This window comes from Neomonachus schauinslandi, chromosome 4 (genome assembly GCF_002201575.2).
Source record: "Neomonachus schauinslandi chromosome 4, ASM220157v2, whole genome shotgun sequence".
NCBI classification, from domain to species: Eukaryota; Metazoa; Chordata; class Mammalia; order Carnivora; family Phocidae; genus Neomonachus; species Neomonachus schauinslandi.
Window position 1 is genome coordinate 179,149,894 of NC_058406.1, and position 19,955 is coordinate 179,169,848.

Below are 19,955 nucleotides of genomic sequence, written 5' to 3' on the forward strand. Positions count from 1 at the left end.
AGGAGCTCCCAGTCTGGGGGGCCTCCTGTTCTGATGGGGGACGTCAGAGAGACAGGCACAGGGCCAGGACACCAGGGGTCCAGGGGTGGGATTTCTAACCAGGGGAGAAGTGGAAATTATCACTTCTTACCCCTGAAGAGCACTTCCAGCTGAGCAGGCATTAAGGAGAGAAACTGAATCATAATGAGGGCACTGGGAATACAGAATTAATGCAATGCCCTTAAGAAGCTTCCAAGAGAGGGGGGGAGTGAGAAATATAACCCAGCGATTGGCCCTCAGCTGTCCCCACCCCGCGATGGAAGTCTGTGCCCAGGCCAGTGGGAGCCCAGTGGAGGGAGGATCTGAGAAGGCCTCCCGGGGAGGTGGATGGTGGGGCTGAAGGTTTTCAGAATGACACGATTTCTTCATGCAGCAAGAGATAGGGGTGCAACATGCAGCAGGAATGTGATCTTGCCCACCATGTTTTAGACCCGCAAAGCTGCATTTAGCCACCAAGGCCACGGGGCTCTCTGTTGAACCCGAGTCCTGTTGTACCCTTAGCATGACCCGAGAGCCTAGTGATGAATCTGGTGCCCACCCCCTGGAAATGCCCTTCTGTTGAGCATTCGTAGGGAAGGCGCATCAGAGGCTGGGGTCTCTTAGGGCCAAGGCGGAAGAGACAAGGGAGGAGTCCTGATCTGAATAGACCAGCCTTGCCCCTTCTATTTCAGATGAAGCCAAGCACGGGCTGTCAGCAGAGAGTGAAGAGGACGACGGGCCAGTTAACTCTGGGCTGGTGGGAGAGCCAGGCTCCAAGAGCTACAGCAAGTGACCATCTCTTAAGACCCTCCTGCCCAGCCTGGCAACCCCACCTCAGGCTGCCACCAAGGGGATCTTATTCTCTAAAATAGCCACTAACTTTCAATAAAGTGTCTACATGCAGTGAAGCATTGGTGACTCAGATTTGTTAATTCAAGGCTGTCCTTGGGAGACACAAAACGATGTCTTAATGATCTTCCTGAGTCTTGAAGCCCAGGCTGCTCTTTCCTTCCAACCAAAATTTGTGGAGCATTCTGTGTACACCAGGCCCAGTGCTGATGGCCAGGGAGGCAAAGACCCTGCCTTTTAGACAGAGAAAAAGGCAGGTAAACAGGTGTGAACATTAACACAAGAAATGGGGATGAATCGAGGGCGGGCCCCAGAATGACACAGCCCCACCTGTGTGTTCAAAAGGATTCTCTTGTGAAGGTTCCAGAATGGAGGTGAGAGACCAACGGCTGGTGCAATATTCTAAGCAAGAGACAATGAGGTCTGAATCCAGGTAGCGAGGGTAGAGGTGGGGGAAGGCAGAGATCTGAGAACTCTTTAGGAAGCAAAATTGATAGGATTTGATTGAATGTGAGAGGGGTTTGGGGCAAGGAGATAGAATTATTACCTCAATTAGGGTTGCTTTGGGTTCCCAGAGCAGCAACAGATTTGATTATTTACCCCCCTAAGAGACATACCTATGAAGGTGAATCTATTTAAAACTCTCTCTCCATCTCATACACGCACAGGGAGAGAGAGAGAGAGAGAGAGAGAGAGAGAGAATTAACCCAAAGTCAAAAGCAGATGGAGTCAGTTAACAGTCTCTGTCATTTATAAGGATGTCAGAAGATGTGTGGACACACATCACCTCATTTGAGCATACACCAAACTCAGTAATGGTTCATATGTTGGGGCCATCACCCCTATTTTGCAGATGTGGAAGGTGAGTCTCAGAAAGGCTTGTGGTGTGCCTAAATTCATACAGGGACAGGGAGGAGGTGGAGAATCAGAGTTCAACTCAGGTCCTCTGATTTCTCTATTTTCTTGCACTTCCTAGACTTCGGATGAGTCTACAGCCACATTGTGTGTCGTGCAGAACCTACTGAAAGCATCGAAGACGTCAGATAACCTCTCACCTGCTTAGACAATCAATCAGGATAGTTCAGTGCAAGTACCAAACACCCAACTAAAGTGCTTTAAGCGAAGGATACTCCAGGAGGAGGATGGTCCTAGGATTGGTCAAGGTCCTAGACTCTTCCCGGCCCTCCTCTTTGTTGTCTTCAGCACATGATGATGCCTCATTTCACTGACACAACATGACCACCACAGCTCCAGACATCACATTTGCCTCTGATGGCATCTGTGCTGGAAGCAAGCAAAACATGGTATGAAGGGGCTTCCCTTCAAGTGTCCCTTTCTTTCTTGGAAAAATGTCTCTTTCTTTCTTGGAAAAATGTCTTTCCCAGAAATTCCCAGCAAAATTCCTTTACATCTCATTGGTCATAATGGTGTTGTGTCCCTACTTTTAGACCAACCACTGACGATAGGGAATGGGCTTACATGATCTGATTAGACAAACATGACTTATTCCCTAGACATATTGCTGTCCCAACAAAGCTAGAATGCAGTTAGCAGTGATGAATGGGGAGACACTTACTGGGTAGAAGTATAGGAGTTTCCTCATCTACCAACACCTTAGGGGGGACTTTGAAATAAGATAGATCTGGGCCAGGTGTTCATGGTAGCAGGATGACTTGGAGTCATTCGTTTAGCCCAGTGGTTCCCAGCCTTGGCCATCGGCTGGAATCATCAGAGTCCTTTTACTAAATCCCAGCACCAATGCCACATCCCAGATCAATTAGATCGGAATCCTGGAGGGGGTGGGTGCAGACCAGGCATCCGGGATTTCCAATGCACAGCTAAGAATGGGCCCCACTCTTAACTTCTCTGATCTTTATTTTCCTTACTTGTAGAATGGATTCCATTAAGTTTACTGGGTGAGCAATGCTTCACAAGGAGTATGCTGGGAGCATTTTTATTTCAGTCTAGTATCCATCTGTGGTAGGCAGAATAATGGCCATCCCCAAAGATGATATCCCAATTCCTAGAACCCATGAACAACTAAGGCTACACCGTAAAGTGGCATTAGGTCAAAGATGGAGTTACAGTTGCTAATGAGCTGACCTTCAGATAGAGAGTGTATCTGTGATTACCCACGTGGGTCCGATGAACACCAACATAATAACAATTACCAGGTGCGTCCTCAAAATAGAGGAGAGAGGCAGGAGAGGGGACCAGAGAGATGGCAGTGTGGGAAGGACTTGGTCCATCGTTGCTGGTGCTGGAGATGGAGGAAGGGATTGAGTGGCCTCTAGGAGCTGGAAAAAGCAAAGAAATGTACTCTCCTCTAAACCTCTAAAAAGGAATGCATCCTCCAGACCCCTTGATTTTAGCTCACTGAGGTTTATGTTGGATTTCAGATCTATAGAACTGTGAGATAATAAATTTGTATTGTTTTAAGTCCCTAAATTTGTGATAATTTGTTCCAGCATCCACAGAAAACTAAAATATCATTATCCCTATCCAGAGGTATCCTGCCATTGGACCAAACCTCATTGTTTTCCTGATAATAAGTCCACTCCAGACCAATATCAAAACCCCAAATCCACCACCAGTAGCCCTGGAAGTGGGTCACTCACGTTCTTTTAGTTGGTTGGAGTGGGTGATGGTCTAACATTAGCGGAACCAGATTGGGCCACCCCCTTTGTTGGCCCTGCACTATGGTCTAGTACCGGATGCCACCTGCATTTGCTCTCAGCCTTTGAAAACTGAGCTAGAAAACATCCCATTTTAACATCCTGTTATAATAATAATGCCTACTTTGCAATTCTGCCCTGCTGATTAAGGGCGCTAATGTATGTGAACAAAAAACAGTGAAGTGGTATTCACAAGCCCTTATAGTTAACAGTCCATTCAAGGCATCCCACTACAAACCAGTCCACAAGAAAGCTATAGATGGGCGATCGGACGGGTCCAAAGGCCAGGTCGTCTGGGCCCCTGCCTGGAACAGCTCGCAAAAAAAAAAAAAAAAAAGTGACCAAAGGGGCAACACTGTAGTTAGGCTGTTTGAGCTGAAGGGGGCCTGAGCCCATATCCTGATGAAGAAGTGAGAGTCAGAGAGAAGCTGTGCATCCCGGGCTCCCACAGCCAGCCCCTGTGAGGGCTGGTTTCAGAAGGGCGGCCCCAGGCTCCCACTCTAGCACTTTCTCCTGCACCACAGAGATTCCTCTGGAAGTCCTTGTCCATGACCGGATGGGACAGGCCAGTCCAATGGGTGCCAGGGCAGCCATAAGACATCACAAACTCTTCTCCCCTCGGCCAAGATCGGGAAGGCCACAGGACACCCAGCGCCAAGGCCAGGGTCACTGAGAAGTCAGGTGAACAGGGCAGCATCTCACACTGGGAACCTAAATGACCTTCAGGATTAGCTAAAATAGGAATCAAGAAAGGAAGTGAAGAAATTTGCTGTAAGCCCAGTCATTCGTCTGAATCAACTTCCTCTTGAGCTGGAAGCAGACCTGAAGGACAGAAGAAGGAGGCCAGTGACTTTCTCAAAGGGAAGTTTTAACATCAGCCTGCAAGGTCTTCACCCCCCAAGGCCCTACGCAGAGGCAGCTGAGTGGCCAGACCTACAGGTCCCCCATGGTTCCCTCTGGAGCTGGGAAGACAAGGACACCTGCTCCAGACTATCCAAGACCCTCAGGCAGTGCTTTCAAGACAGGAGTGAGCACATGAAAATCAAAGTTTTCTGTCTTTGGATTCAGAGAATCCAATCTTTTCAGAATGAATAGGTCTAGGGCAGGGTTCATTAATCTATATTTTCAAATACGCAACACTTGTACCTAAGGAATTACCTACCAGGGTCGCCACCTGCCGTCATCCTCTCTGCAGTAGCCCCTTCTTTTCAGAGTTCCCATCTCTGTCTGGTCACCCCCATGACTCAGGACAGTGTGATTTTACCTGTTTCTGTGATTTATCAACTTTAAACCAGACCTGTTGATTCCCTGTTTGAGCCAGATGAGGGTTTTGCCCACTTAATCCCCCTCAGACTCTCCACACATATCTCCAAAAGCAGGATGACAATATAATTCTTATTTCCTCTTTTGGTTACTTTTGTAATTTTTTTTTTTTTTTTTGAGAGAGTGTGAGGAGGGCCAGAGGGAGAGGGAGACCGAGAATCTAAAGCAGGCTCCATGCCTAGTGCAAGCCCGATGCAGGGCTCGATCTCATGACCCTGAGATCACAACCTGAGCTGAAATCAAGAGTCAGAGGCTTGACCGACTGAGCCACCCGGGCGTCCCTACTTTTATAATTCTTATTTATTTTTCTTATTCCATTAATGTCCCAACAATCCCTAGTGGCGACTTAAATGATGAGCCTGTTGGCATCCATAAACCTCCTCTTCTTTTCCTTTTTGTTTTTATTGCCCTTATCCCTGGGTTTCCATTGTCCTGCAACCTCATCTGAACCTTCATGCTTTGTCCTATAGGGTAATTCTGATCCTTGAAAAACTGTTAACTTCACTTACCATATTAAGATTTATTTATATGTCACAGGCCAAGCAGTGTGCTAGGGTCACACTCTCTATTCTCTTGGTTCATGATGCAACCCCAGGCCACTTCCACAGTCATGCATCTAACCTCAAGATCAAATAGATTCTCTTGTATGATACTTTACCGGTTGCTTAAGATCATGCTATGTTTTGTTTTTTTTTTTTAAAGATTTTTATTTATTTATTTGACAGAGAGAGAGATAGCGAGAGCAGGAACACAAGCAGGGGGAGTGGGAGAGGGAGAAGCAGGCTTCCTGCCGAGCAGGGAGCCCGATGTGGGACTCGATCCCAGGACCCTGGGATCATGACCTGGGCTAAAGGCAGATGCTTAACGACTGAGCCACCCAGGTGCCCAAGATCATGCTATGATTTTCAGCAATTTCTGTTTAGACCATAATATTATAGCAAAGCTTCTTGTTGCATCTAGCATTTATAATTGCTGTCTCTCTCTGTCCCTTCCTTCTTGCCCTCTTTCCCCCTTGAACTCTATGCTTTCAAACTATCTTCAAGGAATGTGTGTGTTCTTACACCAACCTTAGTGAATCTCAGCCAAGTTTGGGAATCACGGCTTTAAGGTTTTTGAGATAGAGGAAAAGTATTTGGTTTTTGGAGTCGGACAGAAGTTTGAGTTCTGACTCAGCCACTCACCAACTGAATGACCCACAACAAACCCCTTCACCAATCAGGGCATTAGCTTCAACTGGAAAATCTGGACAACTCATCACTCTCCTAGTGTTGCTGAGAGGTTCCCATGGGGCAAGAGAAATGAATGCCCTGCATAATTAGAAATTGTTGAACAATAATTAGAAGATGTTTTCTTTGCCAATGTAGATTTCATCCAGTTCATTCCCCACTTTGTGCCAGGCCCTCGGCTCAGTGCTGAAGTACAAAGATAAGTAATCCTCGGACAAGAAAGCAGCTGGTCACAGTATGGTGGCATGTGAGCAGTGGCCAGGGTAAACCAGATGTTTTGGAGCCGGAAAAGGGCACCTAAGTCAAGCCAGGAAATGTTCTCCAGAAGGTGACCCCAAGCGGAGTACAAAAGACAGACAAAGCTAAGCAGGGCATAGAAAGCTTAGGGGTGTGGGGATAGCGTCCTAGGCACCCCGGCTGCATGAGCAATCTTACAGGAGCCTGAGGGTCTGACAACATCTGGCAAGCCTCCACATGTTCAGGAGCTGCCTTGGTCATGTTCAGGCCACCCCCAGTTGCCGGGGAGAGCCGCAGGTCCCTCCTGAGTTCCCTGTCCTTCCAGGGCTCCTGGGGCCTTGCCCACCCTCCTCTCTTTCAGTGGACCTCCATCGGCCCAACCAGCTGCTTAGCTTTCTGCCCCCAGAGCAAGACTGCCGAGTCTACTGGTGTGCCCCGGGCTCTGGGCCTTTCCCATGTTGGAAAGTGAGTGATGGTCAGAATGAGGAAATAGACAAGGGAGCTAACCAGCAGACTTGGGGCCATGACAAGCAGGTGTCTCTACCAAAGTGCTGGCTGGCCTGGGGTAGGGTCTGCTTTGTCAGGGGAGATGGGGCCCAGTATCTCCCTAAAGCCTTTGCCGGTCCTTTCTACAGTGACCCTGGGGTCCCCTCATCCCCTTTTTCCCCCTTCTTATTTAAACTAGAGCCCTCCCTCTGAATGAGACTTGCCACCTTCCTCCCCTGCCCTCACCCAGCTGTCAATAACATCCTTGAGTCCAGGTGTGTGCCAGGCCATAGGTGAGGGAAAGAAGGGGCACTCTGGTCCCTCTCACAAGGAGAGGACGTTTGTGTGTATCTGGCCGATCAGCTGGAGCCAGCCACGGAAGAGCTGGGCGAGTGGGGTTCTAGGGAGAAGAAATAGCAAACAAGGACAACTAAGGAGAAACTGTTCCCCCACACATCACGGGCAGAGGGAAGACCTGGGAAACCCAGACCTGTTCCATGAAGTTGCAAGTCCATGTGACCTCACACACCAGTGCAGGTGTCTGGACCCGTGTGGTCCCAGAGCAAGATGACACAGCGTGGAAATGCCAGAGCTCGGCCTCTGGTTCCAAAGCCTTCATCCCTTCCTCCTTCCAGGGCCCCTCTTAACTGTGGTCCTTGGCCTTTCTGGAGCTTGGTTTGTTACCCGTCAAAGAAAATGCCCCACTGGAGGGTTGCTGTGGGCTACACTAAAATCATGGATGCACCCGGAGGCATTGCTGGCCTCTCTGTGTGGCTGGTGGGAGGGACTTGGCTGGGAGCTGGCAGAGGCCACACCTGCCTTTGAACCTAGATGGGCCAGGGGTGCATCCTAGAGCAAGTTACTTCTCATCTCTGAGCACCTCCTGAGTTAGTGATAAAATGCCTCTATCGACCGACATCTCTCCAGGGTGCTGTGAGGGGTAAATCCATCCATGGCACAGGAAAACATCTGGCACGCTGTTACTCTTCCACAGGTGAATTGTCATGATTAAGAGTAATATTAGTACTGGAGGTGAATTTTTCTTGGGATGCAGCACTTTTTACATAGATGTTTCTGGCTGTCTGTCACGGCCCTTCTCACTTTGCTCAACAGCTTGTAATAAGTACCTCATTTCTTCCCAGTTCTCTACAAATCTGCAGACCGAAGCCTAGAGCTCATTACCCTTTGGGGATGAGCTATAAATACACTAGGTCATTAAAAAGAGGAAGGAGTGCACCTGGACAACCAAGAACATGTAAATTCGGCCAGAGGAGACTTCTAGAACCCCGCCCCCCCATCATTGCAGTCCTCGCCCCCCGCCCCGGCTTCTGCAGAACTCTGGGCATCCAGGTCAGGGACCTCAAGTCAGCAAGCTTCCCCCTCCAGCTGCCTGGGGAAACCCCCCAGAGACCCTCACCCCCTGGGGGAAGAGGGAAGTGACCCCTGGTGGCTTGGTTCCCAAAGGTATTCTGTTCCCCTCTGTGGACTAGAGGTGTCCTGAGTGTCTCAAACCAGGACGGGCAGAGGGGAAAGAGGGTGTATGTCTTGACTGTGCAGTGGATGAGGTGGATGACCTTGGGCAAGTTATTGGACCCCTGACCCCCAGTTGTCTCATCTGTACAGTGGGGTGCCTTGAACATTAGAGAAGACACAGGAAGAGCACCTGACACAGTAGATGTGCGGCAAAAGTAGTTTCTCTTTCTCTTCCTCCTCTTTCCCTTTCCTCTTAGTGGTAGTATTTCCAGTATGGATCCCAAGTTCTTAAGAAACGTCTTGGCACATGGCAAGCACTCAAGGAATGTTTTTTTAAAGAAGGAAGGAGACCTCAGATGTCTCCAGCTTGGAGTCTCTCAGAATCATCAACGCCGTTTTCATCATGGGACAGAATTCACTGTGGAATGTGCTAGACGTCACTGCCCTGATACCTGCCTAAGACCCGTGGATAGGTCGTTACATGACAAAAGGGACCTGGCAGGTAAAATTAAGGTCAGAGACCTTAATATAGGAAGATTTCTGGAGTGTTTTCCCAGGGGCTCACTCTAATCACATGGTCCCTTAAAAGCAGAGAACCTTCTCTGGAGAGAAGCAGAAGAGATGTGGCTGAAGGGGAGGGCACGGAGATTCCAAGCAGAAGAAGGATTCATCGTGCTGTTGCTGCCTCCAAGATGTGGGGGGTCTACTTACAAGGACCAGAGAGAAGCCTCAAGGAGCTAAGGGTGGCCCGCAGCTGAGAGCCAGCAAGAAAATGGGACCTGACCCACAGAAACTGTGATAGAGTACATTTGTATTGTTTTCAGCCAACTCGTTATGCCAGCAATAGACAATCAATATGCAGAGCCTTCAGATTATGAAGTCTGAACCTCCATGCCCCTTGGCTAATATATACATTTACCAAACATCCCGGAAGTGTCACCATTACCAGCATTTGTGGGTGTCTGCTGAGTGCCAGGCACCAGGCCAGTGGTTCCTACATCCCTCTCTTCCCTAAGCATCACACCACCCTTCAAGATCTCTTACTGTATGGCTACCCAGGCCCATGGCCCATTGGGCTTTGGCCCATAGGGTGCCAGGCAGGGTAAATTAAAACTAAAACATTTTAGCTGGGAAAATCTTGGGGGAATTCCAATTGGACTAAACATTCCCATGCAATGGCAGTCTAATAATGTTCCAAAGTCAAGATTCCCCCCACCTCAAGTTCCAGAAGCCCCGTGTTTTCACTAATGTCCCCCTTTCCTTCCCACTGAGGGCATCTCCTCACACCTGTGTAACACCTCACATCTATCTGATGGTCATGGGAAGAGTGGTGGGGCTAGGGAGCAGGTGGAGAAAACTTTACTGGAGAGAGAGCTCGTTGCTTCTTCCATCTGGAACTGTGATATCTCAAGTAGGTCATGCCCACACATGGGGTGAAAATCTATGCCATAAACATAAAAGCTGCCATTCTCCTTCTTTGCCTCTCTTCTTGCTCACAGGAGCTGAGATGGGGTCAAAGAGTTGGGTGCATGATGGTTTAGACAGAGACATAGTAAAATCAGTCAGCTGGGAAAGTGACTTCCTCTTTAAAGATCTCCAGGGTGTCTGGGCGTGAAGAGAGACCAGTTGAATGTTTTCTTCTGAGTTCATTCCAGTTTCATATTAGATATCTGTCCCGAATGAAGAATTCTTGCTACCCCCCTCTTGGTTACGGGAAAGTGAAATTGGCAGAATTTATGTGAGTGTCGAGGTGTTCAGAACTGTCTGGAAGGAGACTCTGCTGCAAGACACAAGAGCAGGGAAGGTTCTTCATCATGTCCAATGGTAAAACATGACCCTGATGGAGGCCGACCGCTTCAGGCGTCATCCTGTGCTGCTCGTAGAATTCCTCATTCTCTTCTTACATGAAATAAGGGGTGAAAAATCCCTTCCACCCAAATCCAGAGGCCTGAGAAATCCTGCCCAAGGCCACAGCGTCTAACAGGGATCTGGATGTAGAAGTCGGACGTGGGAGCCCAGCCACAGGTGTCCTGCCAGGCTGTCTCTGTGCAATCCCAGGAAGGGTGAAGGGTGGGTTGATGTTGAACCAGGCAGGGACAGTGGGGAGCTGCCGTCAGGCAGAGGGCCCATCATGAGGCAAAGTTTGGGGTCCGCATGCCAGGGGTGGTAGGAAATAGTCAAAATTGATCTTAAAAATCTCCTGCAAAATCCCGTAGGTAGAGTTATGGTAAGGAGCCCTCAGCAGTTGGGCGGCAGGAGGTGAGCAGGCTTGGCAGGACTGGGGGTGAGGCTGGGCAATCCAGCCTTCGGGAGGGCAGAAGCTTCAGGCCAAAAACATCCCCGCACGCATCCAGGCCCAGCCAGCTGCCCCTTCTGCAGGCCTAGCCCTTCTTGGGCTAACTGGGCACATTCCTGTGGGCCGAGTCCAGAGGAGATGGGCTCCCTGGGCAGGGGACGACGGGGTCTCCAGGGACTGTGCATCGCCAGTGACTTCACCGGCCACAGAGCCGCCCAGCCAGACAGCAGATGACATCATAACCACAGCCATGGTCTGGCCTGCCAGGTGACATCTCAGGCCCCAAATAGCTCCGACATTTGTTAGCAGTGAGTGAGCAGGGTCACGTGGGCCTCCCCGGCCATCTACTGCCGTTCTTCTGGGAATCCCTGCAGGGATTCTTCCCCAGCTGCTTCTTGGATCAACTGGAGACTTATGGATGATTACAGAGGCATGAAAATCATTATTAAAAGCAGACCAGCAGAAAGAAGAGAAATGAAATCACCCCCCCAAACCCCAATACCCAGAGAGTCCCTTGTAACATTGGAGTATATTCTTCCACTTGGTGTTCTTAGAAACATATTCCTGGGGGCACCTGGGTGGCTCAGTTGGTTAAGCAACTGCCTTCGGCTCAGGTCATGATCCTGGAGTCCTGGGATCGAGTCCCGCATCGGGCTCCCTGCTCAGCAGGGAGTCTGCTTCTCCCTCTGACCCTCCCCCCTCTCATGTGCTCTCTCTCCCTCATTCTCTCTCTCTCTCAAATAAGTAAATAAAATAAAAAAAAAATTTAAAAAGAAACATATTCCTGTATCGTGCATATATAAACGAAAAAGGCCCATATACTATATACTGTTTTGTAGTCTACTTTTTTAAAAAAACATTTTAATCGAATGTGTACGCTTAGTGTGTCATTAGTTATTCTAAGTAAATTTTTAAAATATTTTTATGTTTATTTGAGAGAGAGTGAGAGAGTGCATGAGCACGAGTGGGGGTGGGCAGAGGGAGAGGGACAAGCAGACTTCCTGCTGAGCAGGGAGCCCGATGTGGGACTCGATTCTAGGACCCTGGGATCATGACCTGAGCCAAAGTCAGAAGCTTCACGGACTGAGCCACCCAAGCGCCCCTATTCTAAGTAATTTTCAATCTAGGTATATTAACACTAGTACTGAATCTAGTGCTGGTCCTAGTACTATTATTACTCTAGTACTGAATCTTGCATTGTTGGAGGGACGTGAGGCTCTGATATCTTGAGTAAAACTCATGTACAGTCGAAATCTCCAGTGATGCCCAGAGGGAGGGTTGTGGTCTAGAGCATGCCCTAGTTAGCCTGATGGTCAGCATTTTCTCTGATGTGGGACCAAGTCTCTATTTCTTGGGTTGATCCCAAAGGAGAAGTAGATGGCTTCCGTGTGTAGATAATTGATTTTTTAAAATTTCTGTACGTTCACCATACCATTAAGGTCTACGCGTAGAGTTAAATACTTAGAAGCTAATGCAGCCAGGATGCCATTTCCCTGTATTCTACTTTGCTGGACATCCCTCAGCCCCATTTTGCCCTCCTCACTGAGGACCAAGATGCTCCGAGAGTCCCAACCAGCCCCGCCACAGAGACCCAATCATAGGAACCACAGGCCTGTGGAGTGTCAGAGTTGGAAGGGACATTTGGAATCATCCTGTGTCTGCCATTTTCTGGGTGGAAGCTGAGGCTTGGAGAGAGGAAGGGACCCCAGTGAGTCAACCGTGGCTGGGTCACATGCTACCAGGGCCTCCCAGCAGGGCTGGTGAGAACCTGAGGACCATGTAAATGGCTCCACCAAGTAGCTTGGCACATGCTCTGTCAGCGGCTAAGTGAGTTCCAGACTCCCACTCCTGACTCTTTGATTTGATACCATCACGTCATGAGTGTCCACCGTGCACGGATGTGTGTAAATGTCTGATCCTCACAACAAAGCTGGCAAGGAGGCCGGAGCGCAGATCATCACCTGCATTTCACAGGGAAAACTCAGGCTTGGAAAGGATGAACGGTCACAAAGCCAGACCCCGGGGGTCTCTGGTGAGTCCTTTATCTGACCACCAGTTCCAGGGCATTCCTCATCACGGTGTCCTTCCTCCGAACAACTGTGTCATGCCAGGTTTCATGACACCGCGGGGAAAAAGAACCGGTTCTCTGGAAGCGCTCAGGGCAGAACCTACTAGCAGCCAAGGCGGGATTAAAACACACAGCTCCTCATTCCAGGCCAGGGTTCTTGGGAGCTTTACAGGTCCAGATAGAGCATTTCCATCTGGGGAGGCCCCCGTCGGTTCATAGTTTGGGCACAGACAAGAGGTTTGTTCCCACTCCTCTGCTGTGCCTGATGGGACCCAAGCCGATGCTGTCGTCCGGGACCCCACTTCCTCCACCAGACATAGCAGGCTTGTCCCTGCCTGCTCAACCCTGTTCCCCCTGACTGCAGATCCCTAACCCCCTGGCTGGGTGCATATTTGTGGGAGTGTCAGTTGTCCTCCTCAATTCCTTGTCCAAGTTTTAAAGATGCAGAACTTCCTCCAGCTTAAGCAACCCCTCCTCAAGCCTGCCAGGAACACGGGAGAAGACAATGGGGACAGTGGACCGCTAGATAAACTGTGGACTTGTCTGTCGGGTGGGGTGTCCTTGGCTCACACGGTGTCCTCCTCAGCCTGGAAGGTTCTCCTCTCTTCTCGCTGGTGGGCCCCTTCTCCCTTCTACCTGCCTCCCAAGCCCCTCCCTACAAAGCCTGCCTTCCCTCTCCCCGCCAGGCAGTGGGGACTCTGTCCTCTCCTCTCCCACAGAACCTCACTGTCTGCTGGTTTATCTCTAGAATGCTGGCTTGTGACCTGCGCCATGCCTGGCTCTTGCTCAGGGATGAGTAGCAGGTCTAGTGAGAAGGCTTCCCATCTGCTCTCTTCTTCCAGACTCTGGACTCTCTCTCTGTCCATCAGAAAACATCTGAAAACCCTCTTATGTTGCCAGCTGAGTCATCTCCATCTATAGCCGGTCTATGTTCCTGTCCTGGGGGGACAGGGCGAGGGGGGGGCGTGTTTTCTCATTCACAAAAGGCATTTTTCTAAGCCAAGAGCCACCCGCCATCTCTAGCGACCCCATCCTTTCCGTCTTTTCTATCTTTAGCTACATGAAGACATTTCGGAGACTGCGGTTATCGGAGTTCCTTAGCAAGCACTTGGGTGGGTTCACACCCTGCCCCTCCCAGCCATACTGTGAATGCAAGCTCCTTCATCCAGTGGGGTCCCCCACTGGCTATGGTTTGGGTGACTTCTTCCTTCTACACTAGCACAGTGTGAATGAGTCAGTAAACACTCTCTTTATGTGTGGGGGGGAGAATATATAATATGATGGGGTTGAAGGCTGTGTGTGTGTGTGTGTGTGTGCACACGCACATGCACATGTGAGCATGCTTGTGAGGGTCCCGGAGGTGGGGTGTGGTGCTTGCATATGTTAGAGCTGGAGGTCGGGTGGGTGTGGGACAGGGAGAAATTTGTATATGATTTGAGATTTCTCAGGCCGCTTCTTGCCAAGTGGTTTCCTCTGAAGTTCAAAACCAGCCCATATGGTCTGGGGTGGAAAATATCGCCGTCGGCGGCCAATCCCTGACTCATTCTGAAAGCCTGTGGGCCCGCTGCTCACTGACGACCAGAGCCTCATGCTCCGGCCGACCCACACACCCCTGCCTCAGGTGGGGCCTCTGAGGACCCATGCTCCTTCCCAAGAGCTTCGAGGGTCTGCAGAAAGCCCTTATCCTATCTGTCACCTCGACTCCGTCCCTCCTGCCAGTCCTCTTCCCCAGAGCACAGCCCCTCTGCAGTTTCCACAGCCTGGGTTCAACGTCTCCCCAACTACAGCTGCCCTACTCTTCCCTGGAGGTCCTGGAGGCTCTTTCAAGTCCCAGGTCCTCGTGGCCATATCCGCTCTGCCATTCCTTTCTTCCTCGGCCACTGGCACCCCCAGTGGGGACCGGCCACCCCAGAGTCACGTACCGCGACTCAACATCCCCTCTGCTGAGATGGGGGCACCGAGACCGTGTCCAACATAAACGAAAAAACATCACTTTTTCATACCACAGATGCACGCCCCAGGCACCTCCCTCTTTCTAGAACCTTCCCCCACCCTGCGTGAGACTCCAGGTGGGTGGGCAGGGGCTGAGCCTGGGACTATTTGTGGAGTACATTCGCCAGCAGGACAGGCAGCTCTGGTACATTCACTGTCAGCCTTCTCGGTACATCCTGAAGGGGCTGGAAGGCGTGGAAAGCTCAGGGCTGGCTCTTTATAGGCAGCAAGCAAGCCAGGGGGCTGCATCTGCTGACTGGCCGCTCTTGCCCTGCCTCTTGTTAAATATTCTCCCCTGGGGGAATACCTCCCACCTCCCACCCACCAACATTTGCTGCCATTAAGACACCCAAAGAGCACCCCGCCCACCAGACTAGCCATTTCTTCTGGGTGAGCTACACTGTCTGTTTCTGCCTGTGGCCCCTCACCCTAGGAATCAGTAGACCATGAGCAGAGCCAAAGGAAAACCACACAGCCCTCCATCTTCCTAAATCCCCTCTCCTAGCCCCTCTGTTCTTCCACTACCTAATCTCTCCTTCCCTTATCTGTCCTTGATTTCTGTATAAAGGCCCTTTGCCGCCGGGTTCAAAAGATGCCCCGGGGAATGACCAGGGAGCAATGATGCATGGACCTCCACTCAGCCCAGGAAGGCACAGCCTCATGAAAGCAGAGCTGGGCCCAGAGAACACAGATGTGACTGCTTTCCGGTTATGTCACCCTTGTTCGAATACCCTGCAGACGGGAAGCTCATTACCACCCAAAGAGACCTCCGATTATTAACGCAGTGGATGATGGATTGTACTGTCACCAAAGCAGACGAACAGAAATTCACTTTGACGTCGATTTTGAGCTCCCATTTTTGCCAAGGAACAGAAAACACAGTGTAGCCCTTTCTTAACCAACTGAGTCACTGCAAGACCACGTGCCATCTCTTTGCGGTGAACAGTCAGGTGATACTTCCGCCTCTTCTCTCAGATGACATCTGAATTCTGGAGTCTTGGGGCATTGACGGGGATTGCATATCTGGTTCATGTCCCCATCTGTCCCCTAATGACACCCACCCTAATCACACCCACCCTTCCGGGACTTGGTCTTTGGGTGTTGGGGTCTCAGGAAAACAGTGGCTGGGCGAGTTTTGCTCAAGGTGTGAGGCAGAGCTCCCTGGCCAAACCCACCATCCTTACTGGCTGTTACAAGAAAAGAAAGTGATCAGTCATTGGATTTGGAGTACATCCTACATATTATTTTTGGCTGCTCTACATTTGAATCCCCAACGGTGTTACAGGCAATTTAAAGGAAGTTAGTGAAGAAGACTTTGCCTCAATATATAGAAGCTGCTACCTGATACGTAGTTGGAACGTGGGCTTTGGAGAAGACAAGACAGATGTGAATTTGTAAATAAGAATGTGAACTCTCTGACACAAAAATTAAAATGTGATCAAGAAACATTCTTGCCTGAGGGGCACCGGGGTGGCTCAGTCGATTAAGCATCTGACTCTTGATTTCGGCTCAGGTCATGATCTCAGGGTCCAGGGATCAAGTTCTCTGTGGGGCTCTGTGCTCAGTGGTGAGTCTGCCTCTCTCTTTCCTTCTGCCCCTCCTTCCCCCACCCGCACCACGCTCGCACTCTCTCTCTCTCTCAAATAAATAATTAAATCTTAAAAAAAAAAAAAAAAGAAACATTCTTGCTTGAGATAATGAATCAGAGTTGAAAAGAGTCAGTTTAAGAAAACAGCCACATTTCACTGAGGGCCCAATTTTTTTTCATTTTTTTCTTTTAAAATGTTCACGGCTTTTTTAGTTGTACAAGCACACAGATTCATTAAGCAAACTTTTTTAAATGTAAAAAATTGTATACATTTAAAAAAAAAATTAAAAGTCACCCATAATCTCTCCAGGAATTCCAGAAATAATCATTATAAAGATTCTGATGTATTTTCTTCTGGCCTTTTGTCTCCTGAGTGGGTGTATATAGAGTTACATACTTATGTTAATTCTTTACATGTACTTTGCATCTTTTTTCCTGGTGTGTTTTTGTTTTCTTACATCTATCACTATACCATGAGCTCTCTCAATCGATCCGACCAATTTCAGTGATCAGAACAGGCAAAAAGGAAAGTCTTCATGGGATCACATTGTACTGGGGGTCAGTGGGTTGGAAATGGACAACAAATAAAATGAATACAAACATTTTACAGTGCAAGTAAATGGTTGTAAGTGTTCTGAAGAATAGCAAAGCAGAAGGGAGAGGAGGTAAGATAGGATCGCATCGCGATCTGAAATGGGGGGCTTAAGGTAGACATGACTGCGAGGTGATATTTGAGCAAAGTCTTGAAGGAGGTGAAGGAGAGGGCCAGGATGGATCTCTGGGAGAGAACATCCAGGCGGGGGAACAGCATGTGCAAAGTCAGGTGGAGGGAACACAGAGAGAGAAGGGGAGGAGGTGAGATTTTTGACTTGAGGACAGGGGTCCAGTCATTCTTAGAGGCCAATGTAAAGACTCTGAATTTTCCTTTAGACAGGATGGGAAGGCATTGGGAGATTCTAAGCACAGTGACATAATCCAGCTCACATTATAAAAGAATTTCTCTGGTTTCACGTGGAGAAAAGACTTTAGAGGGAAGAGGGATAAAAACCAAAACACAGCGGTAAGAAGCTATTCCAATGATCCAAGCAAAAGATAGTGGGACATTGGACCAGGATGACAGGAGGCAAGGTGAGAAGTGCCAGATTCCAGATCTATTTTGAAGGAGGCAGAGAGGACAGAAGAGAGGGGGAGTCCTGAGTGTCACTCTAGATGCTATTTAAGGTTTTCAGGTTAGACAGGATCACCCAGAGGCTGTGTCCTAGAGAAGAGAGAGGCCCAGGAACTGAGCCTTGGGCCACTCTGACAAGTAGAGGCTGGAAAGACAGACAACCAATCTCTTTTGTGAGCCAAAACAGCCAGTTGTCAATGCTAGACTCTCCACGCCAATCTTGTGGGAAACCACGTTCTCCCCATGTTACAGATGAGGGAAACTGAGGTTCCGAGAGAAGGAAGGAATTCTCCCAGGTATTGAATAAAGAAGACAGAGCTGGGATTGGAACCTTCTTCTGGATGATGGATGGGCACGTTTCTTGACCAGGCTCTGTCCTGCACCTGCACGTTGGACGTGCCAATATGGAAGTCGGCATTTCTCTTTCTCCATTAGCCATCAACCATGACAGAAAAGGAGTTGATTGGGATAGAGATTCCAGAGTCCTCCCCTCTGGGGTGAGATAATTCTGAGATAATTCTCGGGTTCTACAGTCTCCCCCTGTGCTGCCCAGGGGAGCCGAGTCCCCATCCACCACAATCATCACTGTGGGTTGATAACATTCCTTACAGTCTCCGCTTCACTTGACCATTTTCATAGTGGTATTTTCCAAATCACCCCCCCAAAAAATAAATCCCTTACACTTGAATTCTTATCTCAAGGTTCTTCTGGAGAAACCCAAATGTAGACTCCTTTGTATGAAGAACAAAGATGCAGGCCTAGGAAGGGAAATAGATGTGTCCCAGGCATTGCTGTCCGTGGTGTGTGGGGAGGTGTTCCCACACACATTGAGCCTGCATGCGTGAGACACGTGTATCTGGGCACACATCCCTGTGTGGGTGGGTGTCCATGTCTGTGGGCCAGCTCATAAGTTAAAAACAGGAAAGGAAAATGTAAGCAGCTTCTTATGTAAATATTGGGCAATCAGAATACTCTTCTTTTGCTTCTAGTCATTTCAGAGTTTCTGAAACTTTGCCGTTCTTCCCCTTGGATGGAGGATGGGAGTGGAGGTGGGGGAAAATGAAGTTATTTTTGTCCTGGGGATTTCAGGGTCTCTCTCTTTATGCATGTCTCTCCTCTCCCTCCCGCCCACCCGAGCCCCCGGGATGGGGGAGAGATCTACTGAAAAGTGGGGAGTTCTTGTAACCTTGGCAAAGCATGTGGAGCCTCTGCTCTGCTGGAGAGCGGAGAATTCACTGAAAGGCACTAGATCACCCCACGGCTGTTCCTGCCGACATGCCCCAGGGTTCCCAGCTCCAGAGAAAAGGGTGGGCATGCACCATAGTCTAAGAAAGAGGATGATAGAGCCTGCCTCACAATCTCACAGGATGGCCATGAGCCTCAAAGGAACCCAGAAGTCATTGGAGAGCATTTGAAAGAATGGGTTTTACATGAGAGACGATGGACTCTGAAAAACAAACAGGGTTCTGGAGGGGAGGGGGGTGGGAGGATGGGTTAGCCTGGTGGTGGGTATTGAGGAGGGCACATTCTGCATGGAGCACTGGGTGTTATGCACAAACAATGAATCATGGAACACTTCATCTAAAACTAATGATGTAATGTATGGGGATTAACATAAGAATAAAAAAAAAATGAAAATGAAAGAATGGGTTTTAGAACCAGACAGATAGAGGTTCAAATCTTGACTCTGCCATTTCTATGACATCGAGAAATAAATTAAGCTCTCTGACCCTCTGTTTCTTTATCGGTAATATGGGGATTATACTTTTTAAAATCTCATTTAATTAAATAAGGTAATATACAAATCATGTAGCCTACATAAGGCATATAGAATATGCTTCTAAATGTCAATGTCCTCCTTTCTCCCTATCCAGCTACTTCCTGGAGAATGAGAGAAGATAAAGCCAGTGCAGGTAGACGGGTGAAAAGGAAATAGAGGTTTGAGACTCGGAGCGTTTTTCTTTGGGGTAACCAATGCAGAACTCATTAGAATATTAATTTAATCCAGTTCACGAAACTTTACTGCAGCAAGAATAAAGATGACAGGCAGAGGATGAATATTTGTAATATACAGAGATCTCTACTAGACATTGATAAGAAAAACACAAACCACCCAATTTAAAAATGGGTAAAATTGGGTATTAAGGAGGGCACATACTGCATGGAGCACTGGGTGTTTTACGAAAACAATGGATCGTGGATCACCACATCAAAAACTAATGATGTATTGTATGGTGACTAACACAACATAATAAAATTAAAAAAAATAAAAATGGGTAAAATTATAAAATAAAGCAATCCAGATGAACAACAAACGTATTAAGAGATCCTTAAATTTACTAGACGTCAGGGAAATAAAAGTTAACATAACGATGAGACAATACCTCTACATCCATCTGATTGGCACATCTAGAAATGTTAACACCTCTTGCTGGGGGGTGGGATGCCTTGGAAACGGGGCTTGCACACATTGCTGGTTGCTTTGTCAAATTGCTATGGCAATATCTACTCAAAGCAACAAGGCAATATCTACTCAAACTTTAAACCATACATTCT

General features: G+C 48.7%; 1 protein-coding gene across 1 annotated transcript in view; it reads left to right on the top strand.

The window, feature by feature from the left end:
• TG (thyroglobulin) overlaps window positions 1-811 on the top strand; it is a 239,796-nt gene extending 238,985 nt beyond the window's left edge. The window contains exon 48 of the mRNA XM_021688468.1: window positions 711-811. Coding sequence (XP_021544143.1) covers window positions 711-811 — 101 coding nt within the window. The remainder of the gene's footprint in view (window positions 1-710) is intronic.
• Window positions 812-19,955: the final 19,144 nt, after the last annotated feature.